Source organism: Copadichromis virginalis, linkage group LG2 (assembly GCF_057382275.1).
Source record: "Copadichromis virginalis isolate Kocher_CV1m ecotype Utaka linkage group LG2, C_Virginalis_male_GT1.1, whole genome shotgun sequence".
NCBI lineage: Eukaryota > Metazoa > Chordata > Actinopteri > Cichliformes > Cichlidae > Copadichromis > Copadichromis virginalis.
In genome coordinates this window covers 9,897,788-9,919,841 of record NC_140619.1, presented here as the reverse complement: position 1 = coordinate 9,919,841, position 22,054 = coordinate 9,897,788, and the positions used below count along the sequence as shown (strand labels likewise).

The 22,054-nt window shown below is 43.3% G+C and overlaps 1 protein-coding gene across 1 annotated transcript; it reads left to right on the top strand.

The window, feature by feature from the left end:
* Window positions 1–12,121: 12,121 nt before the first annotated feature.
* LOC146716981 (TBC1 domain family member 2A-like) lies at window positions 12,122–15,425 on the top strand. The gene is made up of 6 exons (XM_085435549.1): window positions 12,122–13,554; window positions 13,587–13,670; window positions 13,758–13,878; window positions 13,963–14,148; window positions 14,773–14,894; window positions 15,224–15,425. The coding sequence occupies exons 1-6, from the start codon at window positions 13,301–13,303 to the stop codon at window positions 15,423–15,425; spliced, it is 969 nt and encodes a 322-aa protein (XP_085291675.1). The 5' UTR covers window positions 12,122–13,300.
* Window positions 15,426–22,054: the final 6,629 nt, after the last annotated feature.

Below are 22,054 nucleotides of genomic sequence, written 5' to 3'. Positions count from 1 at the left end.
GGATTAAAATTGTAACATTATGTTTACAATGTTACAATTTTACATTATGTTAAATTGTAACATAATGCTTAACAGATAATGGTTATCCTCTTTTTATATCATACATCATTGTCTCTGTAGGAGGGTCTGGAGCACCCCCTGCAGAGCCGCTGGGCTCAGTACCTTGCAGGCAGGTCCGACGATGACTTCATCATCTCACCTGAGCTCAAAATTCTGGTGCGTGAAGGCGTCCCTCGGGAGTATCGGCAGAGTGTGGCGCTGTTTGGTCCGAGCCAGAACTTTGACAAGCCAAGAGTGCCACACGCAACGCTATCAGCAGGTACAGCTGTAGAGAGAGAGAGTGTGTTGAAATAAGAAGAGAAAATTCTCTCAATTATGGAGACAGTCAAATGGTTTATTTATGTTTGATGTGTGCTTTACATTTGTGTGGCTGTTAATAAAGTTAGCGCGCTCTAGGGGGCGTATGCGTTCATCAAAAAATGGCCGAAGGCTGATGTGTGATTATTCCTCCCAAAATGTCGTTGATGAAGTTAGCTATGCACGTTAGATTTTACTGCGCATTTTCATACCTCTGCCAACAGGTTATGGGCCCAGGAAGCTAAGAAGTTTTCCAAAAGAGTCCATGTCGTTTTGCCACCGAGAGAAACGCCGCGACGTACTGCGCACTCGGTGAGGATTAGCATACCATGCTAGCGCCATGAGCCGACGAGCCGCTGAGTCAAATAGCCGTTGGGCTCGGCTAGTTTTTGATGGGGATGAAAAGAATTACGAACTATGGGAGACGAAATTTTTGGGCCACCTTCGTCTGCAAGGTTTAAGAGACATTATTTTGAAGCAGCCTACCGACGCGGAGGGAGAAGAAGAGAGAGCAAAGAATGCAGAGGCCTACGCGGAGCTGATCCAGTTTCTGGATGACAAAAGTTTGTCTCTTGTTATGCGAGAAGCAGCGGATGATGGACGGAAGGCGCTGGGGATTCTAAGAAACTATTATGCAGGTAAAGGAAAGCCTCGTATAATTAGCCTGTACACAGAACTCACTTCGCTCCAAAAGTGAGAGTGTGACTGAGTATGTGATACGAGCAGAGACAATAATCACAGCCCTGAGGAATGCTGGTGAAACTTTGAGTGATGGGCTATTGGTAGCAATGGTTTTGAAGGGACTGCCAGAATCGTTCAAACCGTTTGCTATCCATGTCACACAAAGTGAAGTTGAAGTGACTTTTGCTGAATTTAAAACTAAACTGCGAAGCTTTGAAGACACAGAGAAAATGCGCGCCGCAGCGTCAGATGACAACATCATGAAAGCACGTGCACGACCGAGCGACAATCCCACGTTTGAAAAATCGAATGACCGTTTTTTAGTCACACACGCAGACATAGTGTGTTTCAGATGCGGACTAAAGGGACACAAAGCCAGGACGTGTCAGCGCAAGCAGTGGTGTAGCGAGCACCACCCATCGGGACTCAACATGCAGACGGAAACGGCGGCAAGACAATGCACGGAAAGTTTCCGAGGAGTGGGGTAGCAAAGACTACGCATTCCGGGTAAGCAGCGAGGGTGCAGCGTTCCAGTCAGAGCATGGCATCAACAAAAAGGGTCTGATGGTGGACACAGGGGCAACTTCGCATATTGTTACAGATATAACGACGTTCAGGAGATTCGACGACAGTTTCCAGCCCAAGTCACACTACGTAGAGTTGGCTGACGGCACCAAGTGCACTGGAGTTGCAGAGCAAAGAGGGGAGGCAGAGTTTTGCTTGATGGACAGCAGGGGGCAGTGCCACAAAACAACCTTGAAACAGGCACTGTACATCCCATCGTATCCACAAGACATCTTCTCTGTGAAAGCAGCTACCTCAAATGGAGCAACTATGATCTTCAAGCAAGGAAAAGACACCCTGCGACACAAAGACGGTACAAGGTTCCCAATATATGAGTACAACAGACTGTACTACCTACAAACAGTAAACACTGAAGGTAAAGACCAGTGTAAGGGTTGCTATGACATGCAAACATGGCATGAAATTCTTGGTCACTGTAATTATGATGACATTCAGAAATTACAGGGGGTTGTTGATGGTATGGCAATCAAAGGAAAAACAGACAAATCTGTCTTGCATTGTGAAGTGTGCACACAGGGAAAGTTTGTTCAAACTAGAAACAGGGACCCTGATGCACGAGCCAAAACCGCCTTAGAGCTGGTACACACAGATCTAGCTGGTCCAGTAGACTCAGAGTCCAGAGATGGATATAGATTTGCACTATCATTCACTGAGCAGATTCTCCACACGGAGCGGACATTCCCGGACTCTCTCATCATTGCTCTTGGGGACTTTAACAAAGCCAATCTGAGCCATGAGCTTCCAAAATATAAGCAGCATATTAAATGCCCGACCAGAGAGGAGAGAACATTAGACCACTGTTACAGTACGATCAGCGGGGCCTATCGCGCGGTGCCCCGCGCTTCACTCGGACTTTCTGACCACGTCATGATCCACCTAATCCCCGCGTACAGACAGAGGCTGAAGCTCTCCAAACCTGTCGTGAGGACTAAAAAACTGTGGAGCAACGAGGCTGTGGAGGAGCTTCGCACGTGTTTGGAGTCTACAGACTGGGACACAATGAAGGCTGCTTCTAACAGCTTGGACGAGTTTACGGACACTGTCACCTCCTATATCCACTTCTGTGAGGACAGCATTGTGCCATCACGCACCAGGGTGAGTTATAACAATGACAAACCCTGGTTTACTCCTAAACTCAAAAAGCTGTGGCTGGAAAAGAGTAAGGCGTTCAGAAGCGGAGACAGGGACTGCTACAGAGAGGCCAAGTACAGGTTCACTAAAGAAGTGGACATTGCCAAACATCAGCACTCTGAGAAGATGCAGCAGCAGATCTCAGAGAATGACTCGGCCTCTGTGTGGAAAGGTTTTAGGAATATAACAAACTACAAGCCTAAAACCCCCCACTCCACTGATGACTTGCTCTTGGCCAACACCCTTAACGACTTTTACTGCCGTTTTGACGAGCCATCAGGCAGCCTTCACACCTTCAACGACCCCAACAATAGAGGCACTTTGGACACTCATTCCCCCACCTCTCCCCCCTCCATAGAGCCATCACCACCTTCAAACTGTTCACCTGCAACACCCGCCCCCTCACCCCACACAAAAGAGGATTTCACACCACCTCCTCCGACCACAACTCTTCATATTCATGAAGCAGATGTGAGGAAGCAGTTTAAGAGTCTGAATGCTCGGAAAGCTCCCGGCCCAGACGGTGTGTCTCCTGCCACCCTCAGACACTGTGCAAACGAGCTGGCCCCAGTGTTTTCTGGCATCTTCAACTCCTCACTGCAGGCATGTCATGTGCCTGCCTGCTTCAAGTCCTCTACCATAATCCCTGTCCCCAAGAAACCTAGGATCACTGGACTAAATGACTACAGACCCGTGGCTCTGACATCTGTGGTCATGAAGTCTTTTGAGCGCCTAGTTCTCTCCCATCTCAAGACCCTCACGGCCCCCCTCCTGGACCCCCTGCAGTTTGCATATAGAGCCAACAGGTCTGTAGATGACGCCATCAACATGGCCCTACACTTCATCCTGCAGCATCTGGACTCCCCAGGAACCTACGCCAGGATCCTGTTTGTGGACTTCAGCTCTGCCTTCAACACCATCCTTCCAGACCATCTCCGAGGCAAGCTTTCCCAGATGAATGTGCCTGATCCCATCTGCCGGTGGATCACTGACTTCCTGACGGACAGGAAGCAGCACGTGAGGCTGGGAGAGAATGTCTCGGACTCCCGGACCATCAGCACCGGCTCCCCTCAGGGCTGTGTTCTTTCTCCTCTGCTCTTCTCCCTGTACACCAACTGCTGCACCTCCACCCACCAGTCTGTCAAGCTAATCAAGTTCGCAGACGACACCACCGTCCTTGGGCTCATCTCGGACGGGGACGAGTCTGCCTACAGGAGGGAGGTTGAACGTCTGGTGTCTTGGTGCAGCCACAACAACCTGGTGCTGAATGCCCAGAAGACAGTGGAGATTATTGTGGACTTCAGGAAGCACACAGCCCCACTCCCCCCCATCATCCTGACTGACACCCCCATCACCTCTGTGGACTCATTCCGCTTCCTGGGTACCACCATCACCCAGGACCTGAAGTGGGAGCCCACCATCACCTCCGTCATCAAGAAAGCCCAGCAGAGGATGTACTTCCTGAGGCAGCTGAAGAAATTCAACCTGCCAACACGGACGATGATGCAATTCTACACTGCAATCATCGAGTCCATCCTCACCTCCTCCATCACCGTGTGGTACGCTGGAGCCACTATCAGGGACAAACAGAGACTGCAGCGTGTTGTGCGCTCTGCTGAGAAGGTGATTGGCTGCAGACTCCCATCTCTGCAGGACCTGTACACCTCCAGGACACTGCGGCGTGCAGCCCGGATCTCAGCTGACCCTTCTCACCCTGGACACAGTCTGTTTGACCTGCTCCCCTCAGGCAGGAGGCTCCGGTCCATTCGCACCAGAACCTCTCGCCATAAGAACAGTTTCTTCCCCTCTGCTGTTGGACACATGAACAATTACCACATGATTGTCCCCGCCACTAACACATGACCCTACGCTGTGTCACTGCATCATTTCATGTTTGGCACTGATCACCACCTGCACTCATGTATATATCTTTCTACGTAGCACTCATAATTCTTATTCTCATGTATATATCTCATGTATATCTCATGCACATATCTTTCTTTCTACATAGCACTTTAATTCTTATTGTCTGCACTGAAGCACCGCAGCAATTTCCTAATGTTGTAAACCTCAACATCTGGCAATAAACCCATTCTGATTCTGATTCTGATTCTGATGACTATTCCAGTGCAGTGTTTGTGTATTTTCTGAAAAATAAGAGTGACACAGCAAAAGCAACACAGAAGTTTTTGGCTGATACAGCCCCGTATGGGCAAGTTAAATGTATCAGGTCTGACAATGGAACAGAGTTTATGGGAAATGAGTATCAGGCACTCCTTAGCAAAAATGGAATCAGGCATGAGACCTCAGCACCATACTCACCACACCAAAATGGTACTGCAGAACGCAATTGGCGTACTCTTTTTGATATGGCCAGGTGTATGTTAATAGAGAAACAGTTACCTAAAGAGTTGTGGACTTACGCAGTGCAAACAGCAGCTGTAGTGAGGAATAGATGTTTTAACAGACGCACAGAACAGACACCATATTTAATGCTGACAGGAAGAAGGCCAAACCTTTCCAGGATGCAGACATTTGGGTCAGTGTGTTATGCCTACAGGCAGAACAAGAGAAAACTAGACTCAAGGTGTGAGAAAGGAATTTTTGTTGGATATGACAAGAACAGTCCAGCTTATATGGTCTACTACCCGGGCAGTGGGAAAGTACAGAAGCATAGACTGGTGAAGTTTGAGAGTAAAACAAGAGTAGAGAGACAAACACAGACTGACAAGGTGCCAGATGATGAGGGTGACTTTGAGACACCAAACAGGTTCACCAAGACCAGGGCCCTGTTTCAGGAAGCCAGTTTAGTGGAAAAACTGAGTAAGTATACCCTGAGTTAACGAAAACTCTGGGTTTTCGGTTTCACAAAGCGAGTTCAGCTGAAGCCTGAGTGAGTCACTATGACGACACACGCCGTGAAGCTAACCTGCCCCCTAGCAGGTTTACTACAACTAACCCTGACTGTCTCCGCCCCTTTGTCGGAAACCTGACAGTAGGAAGTGTCGGACATGGCGTGTCCCTTCCTTTAAGAGCCAGTAGATCGTGAAGCCCAAATTCTCCGCAGAGCTCTCCGCCGGGAGAGAGTGATCAGAGCGCGTTTGGACATTTTATCATTTCCTGATGATTTTCTGTGCGAACGTTACCGTTTCTCAGCACAATCTATAATTTATTTGAATAACATCCTCAGGCCATATATTACGCATGTGACACATCGCGGACATGCTCTCAGTTCATTACATATTATTTGTATTGCACTTCGTTTTTTTGCAAACGGGAGCTTTCTGTATAATATTGGTGACGCTGAGCACGTTTCCAAGGCTACCGTCTGTCGGGCAGTCAGGAATGTTACAGTTGCACTGAAACGTCTCCTGTACTCGTCTGTGGTGTTCCCCGGTCATAGACCCACAAGATTAATCAAAGAGGGATGCCACAAAATTGCAGGTAGCAGGATGAACGAAACTTAATTCATGATGTGGTGATATTTGAACTACTACTTAAATTTTACATTTATTTTCAGGGTTCCCAGGCGTGATTGGCTGTATAGATGGCACTCACATTCCAGTCATTGCTCCTTCACTAAATGAAGGAGACTATGTGAACAGGAAGTCTTTCCACAGCATTAATGTACAGGTACATAGCTCCCTGTAGCATTTCAAACTAACAAATTATTTCATTATAGTAATGGATGCTAATTTGTGTTCTCTGCACTGTGAAGATCATATGTGATGCTGCCAACATTATCACAAATGTGGAAGCCAAGTGGCCAGGCTCTGTCCATGACTCACAAATATTCCGTGAATGTACACTGAGCACAAAATTTGGACATGGTGAGTTGAGAATACTTTAAAATATATAAAGACCAATTGCTTCAGGGACATTTGAACTGAAGTGTATCCTTCTGTCTTAGGAGAGTTCACTGGCTACTTGCTTGGTGATAGTGGGTTTCCATGTTTACCCTATTTGCTTGCCCCTTACCCTGACCCTGAACCGGGCCCACAGCAGCGATATAATCTGGCTAATTGCAGGACAAGAGCCAGAATTGAAATGACTATCGGAATGCTTAAGGCCCGGTTACAGTGCCTGCAAAGACTCAGGGTCACCCCAGAAAGGGCATGTGACATTATTGTGGCATGTGTGATTCTTCACAACATTGCCACAATTAGAGGAGAACACTGTCCTTCTGAACCAAACATCAGCAGTGATCCAAACCATGAACAGCCTGACCCTCCCACGGACATACAAGATGGAAGTGCAGTCAGAGACACCATATGTCACAATCATTTCTTTTGACCCATCACCTCAACATGTTGAAAGACGAATAAACAGATTTTTTGTTCAACTGGCTTTATTGGTCGCCTGTATTTCCTGTACACAAAGTATTAAAAGATGTAAACCTCATAAAGTGTCTCTGTTGCTTCCTCCTCTGTAACAGCTGTCAATGTTTCTTCATTATTTTCCTGTAGTAAAGAAATAAACAACATTGCTGTTCTACTGTACACTCATATAATCTGTGGAGTATTACTCACAACTGCATGTTGGTCTGGCTCAACAGGAGGCTGCACCAGATGCAGTACACCATCACCATCAACTGATAGAATATGAGGTTTATACAGGTCACTTATAACTTACAAGGGACCAAATGGCAATTAACAAACATACCAATCAGCTTACACTTCATTGTCATTATGCTCTCAAAGACAACCAAGACTGAGGGAAGGCAAAATCAGTAGGAAAATAACTTCACTACAAAATAATCCATTATGGTAAAGAGTTTATCAAATGAATGAGTAGCACTGCAAAGGTGACTGTGAAGAAAGGATGTATGCACATCATGTATTATTTTGGATTTACCCCCTATGTAGGCACTTGTGTCTTGCGGGGTTATTGACTCAGAGGATGTCCCCGCAGAGATGCCTTCGGCCACAGGGCGCCCACTGTTTTGGCTGAGGGCCAACTGCTCAGCCTCTGTGAGTGGTGGTGGTGGAGGACCCCCACCTGTTTTTCGGGCCTCTGCTTTTTTTCTAGTGGCCATAATGGGGTCACATTTGAGCATACAGAGTAAGCAAATATGTACTTGTAATGTGCTCAGATAATTTCAATAAGTGCTTACAGAAAGGAAATTAATGTAGCCTCTAACTGCAATTGATTTACATCGGACAAACAGACCAAGCACTATGGCTCATAATACAATTACACCTCACCTGTTTGGACTATATTTTTATATTTCATTTTTACTTGCTGCCAGGAACGTTTGGGGCCTGTTGGGTTGCACCTGCGCTCACATCACATCACAAAATAAAATGTATAAAATAACAAATAAAATAACATATGATAAAATAACGTGTTAAATGGGTGGAAATCCCTCGATCAATGTTTAGATTAACACTCACACATTGACTCTGTCGGCTATGTTTTGCCATGCATGCTCCCTGTCTTTCGCAGCTGTGGCTGTGTTACTTTTTTCCGCGGAATTTGCGTGTTATCGGCATATGCTGCCATCAGAATTTCGGCCTCAAGCGCTGTAAAATACATTGACCACGCCTTCTTTCCCTCCGACTCCATGGTGACTCACTTAATCTGTGCTCCGCTTATCAGGGCTTTATGTATCCTCGTCCGCGCGCTTCACTTGGGGTTAAAGCAACTCCGCGTTGACTGAACTAATTGTTATCAGCCTTTCTGAAACCGAATATTCCGAGTTGGACAGTTCGGGGTTACTCAACCCTGCGTATCGTTTTTCACTCTGAGTTTTCTAAACCGGCTTCCTGAAACAGGGCCCAGAGAACAGACTGATGTGAGTACAGAACACACAGATACTCAGGAACAGATCCCAGTAAGCATGTCTGAGATGAGCAGCCAGTCACAGGAGAATGAACTCGACTGCGAGGCTGCAAGGTATCCTTCCAGAGTGAGAAAGAGGCCTGGGTATTTAAGTGAATATGTTACTGATAAGGAGGATTGTGATCAAGTACTTACAAACATGGATTATTGTTACAGAGCAATGTGTAACATTCCCCAAACATTCAAGGAAGCAATAACTTCATCTAACTCAGAGAAATGGGTCAGTGCAATGGATGAAGAGATGCAATCACTAAGAGAAAATGACACATTTACCTTAACCACTTTGCCTGAGGGTAAGAAGACAGTGGGGGGTAGATGGGTGTACGCAGTCAAAAACAATGTTGATGGATCTGAGAAGTACAAGGCACGTTATGTTGCTAAAGGATATAGTCAGAGGATAGGTGTGGATTATGAAGAAACATTTTCCCCTACTGCTAACCTGACTAGTATCAGAGTGTTGATGCAAAAGGCAGCACAAGAAAACATGCTTTTACACCAGATGGATGTTAAAGCTGCCTATCTTCATGCACCAATAGATTGTGAGGTATTCATGGAACAACCTGAGGGTTATGAGGTAAAATCCGACACAAATGAAAAACTGGTGTGCAAGTTGAAAAAGTCGCTATATGGGCTAAATCAGAATCAGAATCAGAATACTTTATTGATCCCTGGGGGAAATTATTTTTTGTTACAGTGCTCCATTTTAAACCAACATTAAGACAAGACAGACAATACGCTAACTAAGAATAGTACAATATATACATATATATATATACATACATACATAAGTCACTTATAAATAAATATTTGGAAAAGAAACATGTGTAGCTGTAGCAGCAAACAGTGTGTTAAGTGGATGCGTTGTACAGGGAGATGGCCACAGGCAGGAATGATTTCCTGTGTCGTTCAGTGGTGCTTTTCGGTAATCTCAGTCTCTCACTGAACGAGCTCCTGTGACTGACCAACATGTCATGGAGTGGGTGGGAGGTGTTATCCAACATTGTCTTTATCTTGGACAGCATCCGCCTCTCCGACACCACCTTGAGGGAGTCCAGCTCCATCCCCACAACATTGCTGGCCTTACGGATCAGTTTATTAAGACATTAAAACAATCAGGCCGGAATTGGAACAAGTTGTTGCATGAATATCTGAGTGAGAACAACTTTGTGCAAAACCCCGCTGACCATTGTGTTTACACAAAAATGACAGAAAATAAGAAGGTGATTCTGATTGTATGGGTAGATGACCTGATCATTGCTGCTAGTGATGAAAGTGAACTAACTGTTGTGAAGAAAATGCTTGCAGCAAAATTCAAAATGAAGGATTTGGGTAAACTGAGACATTTCATTGGTATAGATTTTGACCAGAGTGATAACTGTGTAAAAATGTCACAAAAACAATATGTGGAAAAAATACTTGAAAGATTCAACATGCAGGATTGTAAAGAAAGACAGACACCTTGTGAGCAAAAACTGAACTATGCTGATGATGCAGAAAAGATGAGTGATGTCAAAAGGTACAGAGAGGCAGTTGGTAGTCTGATCTATTTGGCTACATGCACAAGACCGGACTTGAGTTTTATAGTCAGTAAACTTTCACAGTACTTTACTGAGCCAACTGAAGACAAATGGACTACAGTAAAACATGTACTGAGTAGGGCTGGGCCATATTATACCGTTCACGGTAATACCGGTATAATGTTAGGCAACAATCCGGTTGTTCAGTGATGACGCGACGAATCCTACTTCCGGGTCTAAAGTAGTCGGCGTTTAATATGGCTTTTGTGTTGTTAACATGTTTAATGTTATGTATTTTCTTCTATTTAATCTCAAAAAGCTCCTAAAACAGTCAGTGATCACTGTTGACCTCCCTCGGCTTTTATTACCACTAATCATTTATTTAAGCTCAGTTTTTAAAACCTTACGATGTAACTACAGCCCAGCCCGTGCAGCAGTATATGAATGACTAACCTCGTATTGTGGATGGATTATCTCAGTTGTTCTCCTGGCTGAAGTTTGGTCCTTTTACAGCATCCTGCCATGCGATTACATTTGTTCCTGACCACCGAGAACACTCACGGTAACTTTTATCGAGTGGGAAAAAAAGTTAGCTTGTTTATATTATGCTAACATAGCTGTGTCGCAAGCACGTAGCACATCATTATATACCAGCTAGCCAAACTTCAGTAACCCTACAAACGTCACTGCTATTTAGTTTTCTGTCTTCATTTATGCTGGAAGTGATAGCAGAGCTGTACGTTTTAATTTGTTTCCAAAACCCCGCAGTCAGGACATGCTATATTGTATTTGGATAGAAGCTAGCGAGCTAACTTCCTGCTAACTTCTAACTCCGTTAAATGTCATAAATTCAGTTTTCATGGATGCCTGGATGTTAAACTCAATTGTTACACCCGGTAGAGCAGAACGCTGATCATTTTATTAAAGATGAAAGACTTTAGACAGTTTTTCAACTCTCAGTAATGCCATAGTGATTGTTTGATATATGGACCTGCAGCAGAGTTTAGACCCAGACACGGCTAGTGACGTCAGACTGAACAATCGGATAGGAAAATGAAATATCGCGATAGAATATGAGTAAAACGCGCATGCGCAGTGCCTTTGTTTTCATACGCACATGGCCGATTGTTGAGTGAAACAGATGAACCAGAATTGGTTTGTAAAAATGGTGCAACTTCAGTGATGTGGAACTGGTTTGGTGTTTGTCCGTCAGATACACGACAAAGCACATTTTTTTGCAGAACATGCAAGCGGCCGTCGTTATTGTCGTATTTGTCGGACTAAGATGCTCTTAAATCTGGGAGTAATCTGGGTCCTAAACTCCTTATACTTCAGTTCAAACGAACACTGCAACTTTAATAAAACGATCAGCATTGCTGCTTTACCAGGTGTAACTATGAAGTTTAACTTCCAGGCATCCATTAAAACAAAATTTATTACATTTAACAGAGTTAGAAGTTAGCGGGAAGTTAGCTCGCTAGTTACCCAAGCATGATATAGCATGTTCTGACTGAGAGATTTCTGAAAAAAATCAAACGTACAGCTCTGCTATCACTTCCAACATAAATGAAGACAGGAAACTAAACAGCAGTGACGTTTGTAGGGTTACTGAAGTTGGGCTAGCTGGTATATAATGATGTGCTACGTAATCGCTAGCGACACAGCTATGTTAGCATAACATAAACAGGGAAGCTGGAGGACGAACACTAACACTTTTCCACTTATAAAAGTTAACGTGAAGGTTCCTCATGGTTAGAGACAAATGCAATCGCATGGCAGGGTGCTGTAAACGGACCAAACTTCAGTCAGGAGAACAACTGAGATAATCCATCCACAATACGAGGTTAGTCATTAATATACTGCAACAACATGGGAATAGAGCAGCTGCCAGAGAATTCAACATTAATGAATCAATGGTACAGAAGTGGAGGAAGCAAGAAGAATGAGTTTAATAAAGTTTGATTTATCTGACTGCTTTGTTTCGCTTGATGTGCGTTATAATCCCGTGCACCTCATGGTCCGAAAAATACGTATTGCATACTGCAGTTTAATTTTGCAAAGCACCTCTTTTTAACTTCAGTGGATATTATATATGGTTATGCTCAGGATATGTCAGCCCATTTCTACTGGAAATGCCTTTTGATTAAACTTTCAGCAAGGAATTTGTATTTGCACTGTTACATTTTTATAAAGCTTTAATGTACATAAAAACCAGCTTCTTATTTAAGTGAAAATAAATGGAAGGTTTTCTTTTTGCGCTAGTAATGTTGTGGAGTTGTATTTTGTCTCGCATCAATTATATCGTCAGTTATATCGTTATCGCAAATTTTCAAATATATATCGTGATAAATATTTTTGGCCATATCGCCCTGCTCTAGTACTGAGGTATCTGAAAGGGACAACCGAGAAAGAACTGTGTTACAGGAAATGTGACAACAAAGAACTGAGGTTGTGGGCATACAGCGATGCTGATTGGGCAGCTGATGTAACAGACAGACGGAGTACAACTGGTTATTGCATAAGCTTGTCTGTAGATGGTCCTTTAATCTCATGGAAAACCAAAAGACAACCTACTGTTGCATTATCTACCTGTGAAGCGGAGTACATGGCTTTAGCTGCGACCCTACAAGAAGTTTTGTACCTAATGCAACTGTTACAAGGTATTGATGGACAAAAATATGCACCGCCAAAAGTTCATGAAGATAATCAGGGTGCAATTGCGTTGGCGAAGAATCCTGTGACGAGACAGAGATGTAAACATGTTGACATAAAGTACAACTTTGTGAGATCAACTGTGAGTGCAGGAAAAATAACTCTGGATTATTGTTCAACAGAAGAGATGGTTGCAGATGTAATGACAAAGCCTGCAACAAAAGTTAAGCTGTTCAAGTTTGAGAAGTTTATGTTTGGGCATTAACATGGTATACGAACATGTATACAGTACTGAGGAAGAAACCTTTTGTTTGTTGTTTTTTTTGTTTACTTAAGAGCATCATAATATGAGAGCAAGTGGGGGTGTTGAAATAAGAAGAGAAAATGCTCTCAATTATGGAGACAGTCAAATGGTTTATTTATGTTTGATGTGTGCTTTACATTTGTGTGGCTGTTAATAAAGTTAGCGCGCTCTAGGGGGCGTATGCGTTCATCAAAAAATGGCCGAAGGCTGATGTGTGATTATTCCTCCCAAAATGTCGTTGATGAAGTTAGCTATGCACGTTAGATTTTACTGCGCATTTTCATACCTCTGCCAACAGAGTGCTTTATCCGCACCTGAGCACAGGTGGCTCCTCCTCCTTCCTGTTGGGAATGCTGGCGAGCACTCAGTAATCCTGTTCTGTTTCCAGCTGTGTGAGAAGAGTCGGACAGCTCCTAATCCTGCCTCCAGGCAGGTCCAGCTGGACCTTCACCGAACCCTGACGACCAATCAGCACTTCTCCTCGCCGTCCAGCCCCGCCCTCCAGCCCGGCCCTCCAGCCCTGCCCTCCAGCAGCTCCGCCGCATCCTTCTGGCCTTCTCCGGGCATAACCCTGCCATTGGCTACTGCCAGGTACTCAACAGGTCAGAACAAAAGTATAAATTTTATATCTGAGTTCTTATGTGGACCCGCCTTCCAGGCAGAACCTCACCTTCCATCAATGTCCACAGGTTAGCGGCCCTCGCTCTGCTGGTCCTCCAAAGTGACGAAGACGCCTTCTGGTGTCTGGTGGCAGTGGTGGAAGCCATCATGCCTCAGGACTACTACACCAAGAATCTGGTGGCCTCTCAGGTCAGCAGACACACTCACCTGCTTGCCTGCTGTGATCTGTTTTAGTGATCAGTGAGGCTGATCTCTGTGAGTCTTTGTGCTCAGGCGGACCAGCGCGTGCTGAAGGACTTCATGGCGGAGAAGCTTCCTCGCCTGGCATCTCACTTTGAGGATCACAACATTGACGTCTCTCTGGTCACCTTCAACTGGTTCCTGGTGGTTTTTGTGGAGAGTCTGCCCAGCGACATCCTGATGCCTCTGTGGGACGCCTTCCTGTATGAGGGTACCAAGGTACCATACACCCGAACACACCATGACAGAAATGCAGACAACACTTGAATGCACCACAGTAGTGTCCATGGAAACAAAAATGATTTTGTTTTCACCTTTAGATGTCTTTATTTACATTTTAGGAGTAATAAGACATTGTTTACTAAGCATGGGGAACTGTCATGTGACATGAAATAGGAGTGGGAAAGCAGATAATTCTAGTAACGACCTCACAGTCTACCACAAGCAGCGTAAATCCAGACGATGAGCGGGACAATGCCTTTGGGCTTGTTTCTGCAATGTGACAAATGCAGCACAGCTTTTACATCGTTTGTCTCAGGAAATAAAATCACAGTTCAGACACAGAAATATATACCACACAGGGATAAATGCTGACAACAGCTTCAGCCACGTAGATCCAACCCAAAAGTTTAATTTAAACTTAAAGCTCAACTACCAAGTAAGTTAATATTATCTGGCAACTGAGGAACCAAGTGGCTTATTGGAAATCGATCAGAGCTGTAATGAGTAAAGGGCCCAACTGCACCACAACTGAAAGAGTAATTTTATGACTCACCTCCTCAAAGTTTCCAATTAATTGTGTGGCGTGAGTGTCCTGTTATGAAATGCGTGTCTGTGCTGCAGGTGATCTTCAGATACACTCTGGCTCTGTTCAAATACAAAGAGGACGACATCCTGAAGATTCACGACAGCGTGGAGATCTACCAGTACCTACGCTTCTTCACAAAGACCGTCTCCAATGCCAGGTACGCACTCGCCTCCACCCGCCTTAATCTACGAGCTGTTACACTCTCAGAAGTGTAGCGGATGTAGCTGTTGAATCTTTGAGCTTCAAACCCTTTTTACTGAAATTTTGCGAGAAGTTTAAATTTCCCTGATCACAGTAACAACGATTTAAAGATTTTTAAGTATCTGCAGCTCTCGGATACATGTGGTCCAGTCAGTCCAGTATTTCCTGCTCAAACTGCAGTACCTGAAGTATCAAGCAGCATAAAACAGAAACACTCAAGCTGATCAGTTTCCAGTTCCTCTGTGTTGGTGATCGAGTCCTTTCCACCTGCGTGTGTCCATGCAGGAAGCTGACCAGCATCGCCTTCAACGACATGAACCCATTCCCCAGCCGGCTGCTGAGGAACAGGCGAGTGCTCCACCTGGAGCGCCTGCAGGCGGAGCTGCGTGAGCTGGAGGAGCAGCACAAGGAGGTCATCACCGAGAGCGTCGTACGGAAAGACAAAGAGCTCGACGTCATGGTGAGCGAGGACGACGAGGACCTCTGATCACACGGGACGCTTCAGCTGCTCACTTCGAGACGACGATGAGTTTTCCATGAGTTCAAGAGAATTTTACTAAACCGGCTGTTAACTGGTTTCCTTCACACTAAACACAGGATTGTGTCAGGTTCACCATCTCTACTAACACTACAAGGAAACAGACGCATACAGATTTAACTGCATCACATCTCTGAAACAAGCTTGCAGTAAACAAATGTGTACTGTGTTCACGTGTGTAATAAGTCAGGCTGCAGAAATGTGCAGATGTATTTCAGTGAATTCATTTGGATTAATATGTGATAGCTTATTTATTTCATTGCATCTTTTGCTTTATACCTAAAAATGCGTGACATTTCTAAATGTAGTCACATCCCTATGAAACATGGTTGATTATCAGCTGTAGTCACAGCTGGTGATAAAGTAATTAAATGTCCAGCTATTCAAAAATAGGGCATTCTGCACAATGAGTACTTTTTGGTACTTGAAGTATATTTTGATGCTGATGCTTCAGGGCATTGTGCTGCATTGTCGAAGCTCTCTGGGCTTCCGGTTAGAACGACCTCACAGTGTTTTATTTTGATCTGGTGTAAAGTGCATTGTGCGGAAATGACAGCATGATAGTCACATGATAAAACTGACTTTTCTTTTTTTTTAAATTTTACTGGGTGTGCATCTTGTTCAAATGTCTTTTTCAGCATTTGTACATAAATATTCTGTATATAAATATTTGATTTTCATTTATTTTACAGAGTCCTTTATTTTGTTTCACAAATATGACATTCATGTCAAATGACATCTGCAGACTTTATAATGACCAGCAGGGGGCAGTGTATTGCAGTCTATGAGAACATTTACTGAGACCTGTTTCATGCACTAGTTTCATGTCTCATTGAATCCAACATGATGTTGATTTTGTAAATTAAGGTCACATCTTCATCACATCTAATTTCAAAACACTGATCAATTTAAAAAAAAAAATGAATTCCATACCAATTGCAGGAATAAAATAGGAATAAATAACAAACGAGAAATACATACAAAACAAGAGAAAGGCACACATGAGAGAACAGGTCACATGACAGCACAGCATTATCTACCCACAATTTGAACTAAATAACAGATAGCACAGGCAATGAAAACAAACGGAAATCAGAATAAATTTAAAAACTTTTATTGATGTTAACTTGAAGTGCTGAATTAGCCCTGTTGTCAGTTCAAATCACTTCAATCTATAGCGCACTTTAAGGTCTTTAGACCTTAAAAAGTAATACACTGCAAGGTAAGCTTGCAGCATCTTACTTTAAGGTCAACTGTGAAACTTTGTGGAAAGCCTGAGACAAGTTGATGAGTCAGTGAAGCGCACTTCCTTCTGATGACGGCTATACTGAGGTGAGTTTTTAAGCATATCCTGAACTTTATTCATTATTAGACTTCTGACACCTGGCAAATAAACTCTCATGCGATATGAGAACATAACAGCAAAAAGCCAGTAGCTGGTACATGAATGGATAAAAATTGGATCCCTCTTAGATTGAATTGGTTGCCCTCTTATATTACGTTGTTTTGAACCTAACCGCATCCACTGAATTAATGCAGTTTTCAGGACAGTAAAAACAGAGAACTCTGATATACACAATTTCTGATTGCTGATAGTGTTTCTTAATGCAAAATGGGCTTCCATTTAAAATGCAATTGCTTTATGTTCGATCTTTAGTGAAGAAGGGTCATTTTTGATTCTGTGGACAAGGGATGCAAATGGAATGTGAAGGCAACAGGTAGTAGGGTGAATTAGGGTTTCGTGTGGTCTTCAGTGCATGAATTTTATTGCCACTTTATTTCAACTTTTTATTAATGTACTCAAAAGAAAAACAAGAACCACAAAGGAGATTCTTGTGATTCTTGTTTGTGCTATCTGTTTGTGAAAGAAAGCACATTTTACCACATCATACTGTGTTTGCTGCCATTTATTTTACTCGTCCTGCCTGAGTGTCTGGGCTGCGTTTGTCTGTGCACCTTTGTTCTGGCCTTCTGCTGATGGGTTTCACATGCTGGGCTTTCCCTCTTGGTCCACACCCAGCAGCCTGCTGCTGACCACACACAGCCTACAAACTGATCCATCCATGCATCCATCCATGCATGCATGGCCTGGTTATTGTTGAGTTATCACCTCCAGCTCCTTGCTCATAACCAGGTAGATACTGGGCTGGGCCTGATCTCTGAGCTCAATAACAATGACAAAAATGCCAAACACTTTACTCTTCATGGTAAAAAATGTTTATAATACAGTAAAAACTGGATGTAGCCAAAATCAGTGTTTTATATACAGTGTAAGTGAACAACATTGCTACACTGCTGGTGTTTGATTGATAGAGGCTTTCTTTATAAGAACTATGATATCATTTCTTTTGCTGATTAACAGTTTTTATATAATTTTTATATCATATATAGCTTTCAAGAAGCCAAAGATCACTGGACGAAAAGACTACAGACCTGTGGCTCTGACATCTGGTCAGGAAGTCTTTTGAGCGCCTGGTTCTCTCCTATCTTAAGACCCTCACGGCCCCCCTCCTGGACCCCCTGCAGTTTGCATACAGAGCCAACAGGTCTGTAGACGATGCCATCAACATGGCCCTACACTTTGTCCTGCAGAATCTATGCTAGGATCCTGTTTGTGGACTTCAGCTCTACCTTCAACACCATCCTTTCAGACCTTCTTCAAGGATTGCTTTCCCAGATGAATGTGCCTGATCCCATCTGCCGGTGGATCACTGACTTCCTGACGGACAGGAAGCAACCAGTGAGGCTGGGGAAGAATGTCTTGGACTCCCGGACCATCAGCACGAGCTCCCCTCAGGGCTGTGTTCTTTCTTCTATGCCCTTCTCCCTGTACACCAACTGCCGCACCTCCAACCACCAGTCTGTCAAATTAATTAAGCTTGCAGATGACACCACCATTATTGGACTCCTCTCAGACGGGGATAAGTCTGCCTACAGGATGGAGGCTGAACATCTGGTGTCCTGATGCAGCCGCAACAACCAGGTGCTGAATAAGTGTTATTTTCATTTACCACTGGCCCAAGTACATTTTTATTGGCTTGTGAACAAAGCTGTAGTTTTTGTATTTTTAAATATTAACGCAATTTAATTGAGACATTATTTATATTATTTCACTTTCAATGTGAAAAATGCTGTAAAAACGTTGAAAATAATGGTCACCCCTGTTCGCTGCAATGTAAAATAGTACAACTGCTGTCAGCCTTCATTAAGTTGCATCATTTAAACATTTGCATATTTTTATTCAACTTCTGCAGGATGCTTTGATGAAAGACTCCCTTTTCCCAAGTAGAGGCTTTACTAGAGGTCACAGGAACAGCGCTGCTGTTTTGGATGCGGAAAAATGTTGTCTTTCACTCTACCTGAGCTCAGTGTTTCAGTAAGGGCTCCGCCTCATTGTAGCTGACGCTGAAATGTTTGTGTGGGTTGCCATGACAACACCAGAAGTGCATCTGAGATCGTGTCCAAATTCATGGGCTGCATCCTCCTGAGGACTCGGTGTTCTGACAAAACGTCTTACTTTGGCAAAACGTCCTACCGTAAGTAGTTCATGCGTTCTCGGCGGCTCTAGTGACCCTCGAACTCTCGGCTAGCTATCGAGGTGGTGGATAACATACGTCTCCCCCACAAGAGCACGAACCTACAACTTTTCTACTACTGGTTTTACAAGGCGTACACGGTAAAAACATTATGCTGTTATTTGTTAAGCACTTGTGCACCTTGTGAAAAGAAATAAGTGGCTGAGATGGATGTCATATGTGCTATTGATATTATTTTACTCGTTTCTAGTTTTCACGGTGCTCCATGATTGTGAGAGGAATAAAAAAGAATTGTGGACATCAGTACGAAGCATGGATTCTTTTGACCAGAGTAGATACACTGGTCCCTTGAATATACTAATCTTTTTGAGGTGGGTGACTGTTCCTGTGTATTTACAGAAACAATGGTTGTGATAACCTCAGCTGTTTCAGAGGGTGACTGTTCGTTGCTTTGCGCACTTTTAAATCTGTATACAATGGTTTGTTCCCTTTTTGTGTTCTGAGGTTTAAACAAAGATGTACTAGATGTATTATACCGGTCCCTCGAATCTACAAATCTTTTAGATGTGGATGACTGTTCATTTTCATCTGTGTTTACAGAAATACTGGGTGTTGGAACCTCAGTAGTTTCTTTTTGGCTGACAGACTCTGGAGCTGTACAAGAGGAATAAAGAGCTGCAATGCTTTTGTGAACCTGACCTGGGAAGGGAGAGAAATATATTTTTGTTTTGTTTTTGTTTGTCTTCTTGTTTTATTTGATTCCTTGTGGGATTTGGATCCAACAAGTAAAGTATGCATATTATGCACACACACAAACACACATGCAGCTATTACCATTTCTTGTATTCTTGAATAAAGACATTGATCTGACACATTTAAAATGCAGCCAATTGTTTTTATTGTTATATTATTAAGAAAAAAGAAAAGGTGGGGGTGGGGGGATGTAAAGAAGAGCTTAAAGGAAAGGGCTAGAGGAGAGAAAACCCCAACAATTAGCAGGGCATTTTTTTACTTGGACAAATTGTTAATAAAGTTTCCATATCTGTAACAATGATGACAGTATAATTGTTTATAAACAATTATATTGACAATTATATGTGTCCAGTATGTTGGCTCATTTTCTTTTACTTTTTGCATTTGAAAATAAAAGTTGGGCTGATTTTGACACCATTACAAGAAGTGTTGTTAATGATTCTTTTTGAATTAAAATCAGGTTACCACAAATTGTTTTTTAATTTAATTTAATTTGAAATGTTTGTCAGTGGGTAAACAATTCGTAATGCAAAGTCAGAAACATCGAGTTATTCTTGTACTGCATGCTTGCAATAAATAAGTTGTCCTAACAGTCAGTCAAAGGAGCTTGGAAAGAAAAGCGTCTGGACTTCTTTGAGTTGAAGTGACTGATATATATATTTTTTGTCTGTTTGTTTTGTTGGTTTTTGTTTTTTGCCCTTTATCACCATTCCTCTTCCCTGCTGTTTTTCTTTCCCTCTTTCTTTCTCCCCTTTCTTTCCCCCAGTCATGTCTGTCCTATGTGTAGCAAGTGAAAATAAAATAAACAATAAAAACAAAGGTGAATCAAATAGACCAATACGGCAAGGCCGGGATGGTCCATTTGGTAAAGTAAATCCGTTAGTTATATTTAACATAATGTTAAATGGCAACATTCTGTTTACAATGTTACCATTTCACATTATGTTAAATGGTAACATTCTGTTTACAATGTTACCATTTTACATTGTGTTAAATGGTAACATTCTGTTTACAATGTTACCATTTTACATTGTGTTAAATGGTAACATTCTGTTTACAATGTTACCATTTTACATTGTGTTAAATGGTAACATTCTGTTTACAATGTTACCATTTTACATTGTGTTAAATGGTAACATTCTGTTTACAATGTTACCATTTTACATTATGTTAAATGGTAACATTCTGTTTACAATGTTACCATTTTACATTGTGTTAAATGGTAACATTCTGTTTACAATGTTACCATTAACACCGTCGATCTTCACTGACATGATGCGATCCGATATGCGGGTAACTTCGACCACGTTGTGCCGGAGCTTTATTATTAGACTTCTGACACCTGGCAAATAAACTCTCATGCGATATGAGAACATAACAGCAAAAAGCCAGTAGCTGGTACATGAATGGATAAAAATTGGATCCCTCAGGGAGGCACCACCACTTGATCTTCTCCACCGTCGTCGTTGGCCAAGGTTGAGTCGGAGATCCATCACAAGTAGCCGATGTTGAGGGCCAATATTGGTTGATGGTATGACTTTTACGTTCGTGACTAGGCTGAGATGGGGTCTTCGGACTAGCCAGTAGTCGATTTGGGTGTCTCTGCCGCCGCTGGAGTACGTGATGAGGTGTGCCGGCTTCTTTTTGAAGAAGGTGTTGGTCACGGCAAGATCGTGGGCCTCTGCGTAGTCCAGTACCCGGCAACCCTCGTCGTTTCTGGTCCCAAATCCTTGGCCGCCATGGAATCGGTGATATCCGTCTCTCCCCTTGCCTACATGTCCATTTAGGTCGCCGCCTACCGCCACGTGTTCCTCAGGGCTAATCGTTTGCAGGTGGTCGTCGAGGGCGCGCCAGAATTCTGTCTTCTCCTCGTCGGGGCAGTTGGTCTGTGGTGCATAGCAGGAGATCAGGGGGGGGCTAGAGGGGCTTGAGCACCCGCCCCTTTCCTGATGAGTGCCCAAAGTGCCCTTTTGTTGAGGCAACTTTTAAATTTTTTTTATTTATTTATTTATTTATTTTATGTGTGTGTGCGTGCGGAGTCCTGTCTGTGCCCCTCAACAATAATATTTAACTATTAATCATAGTTTTGCTAAATAAAAGGATCTGGCTTGCATCAGTCACATGATCACATTTAACCAATGATCGCCCTCGACGGCAGAACGCGCTGGTTACGAGCCGGGAACGAGCTCACAAAGAGCACGCGCATTTGTTGCGGTCCGGAGCTGTAGGAGAAACACAAGTTAACTCAGAGACACAGACTGATGCGACAAACCAGTAAGTAGGTGTACA

Excerpts from the sequence above, each read along its gene's own strand:
- LOC146716981 (XM_085435549.1), top strand. The coding sequence starts at position 13,301 with ATGTCGTTGATGAAGTTAGCTATGCACGTTAGATTTTACTGCGCATTT. Across the intron at positions 13,671-13,757 it reads TACTGCCAGGTACTCAACAG|GTTAGCGGCCCTCGCTCTGC; the intron begins GTCAGAACAAAA and ends CAATGTCCACAG. Across the intron at positions 13,879-13,962 it reads AGAATCTGGTGGCCTCTCAG|GCGGACCAGCGCGTGCTGAA; the intron begins GTCAGCAGACAC and ends CTTTGTGCTCAG.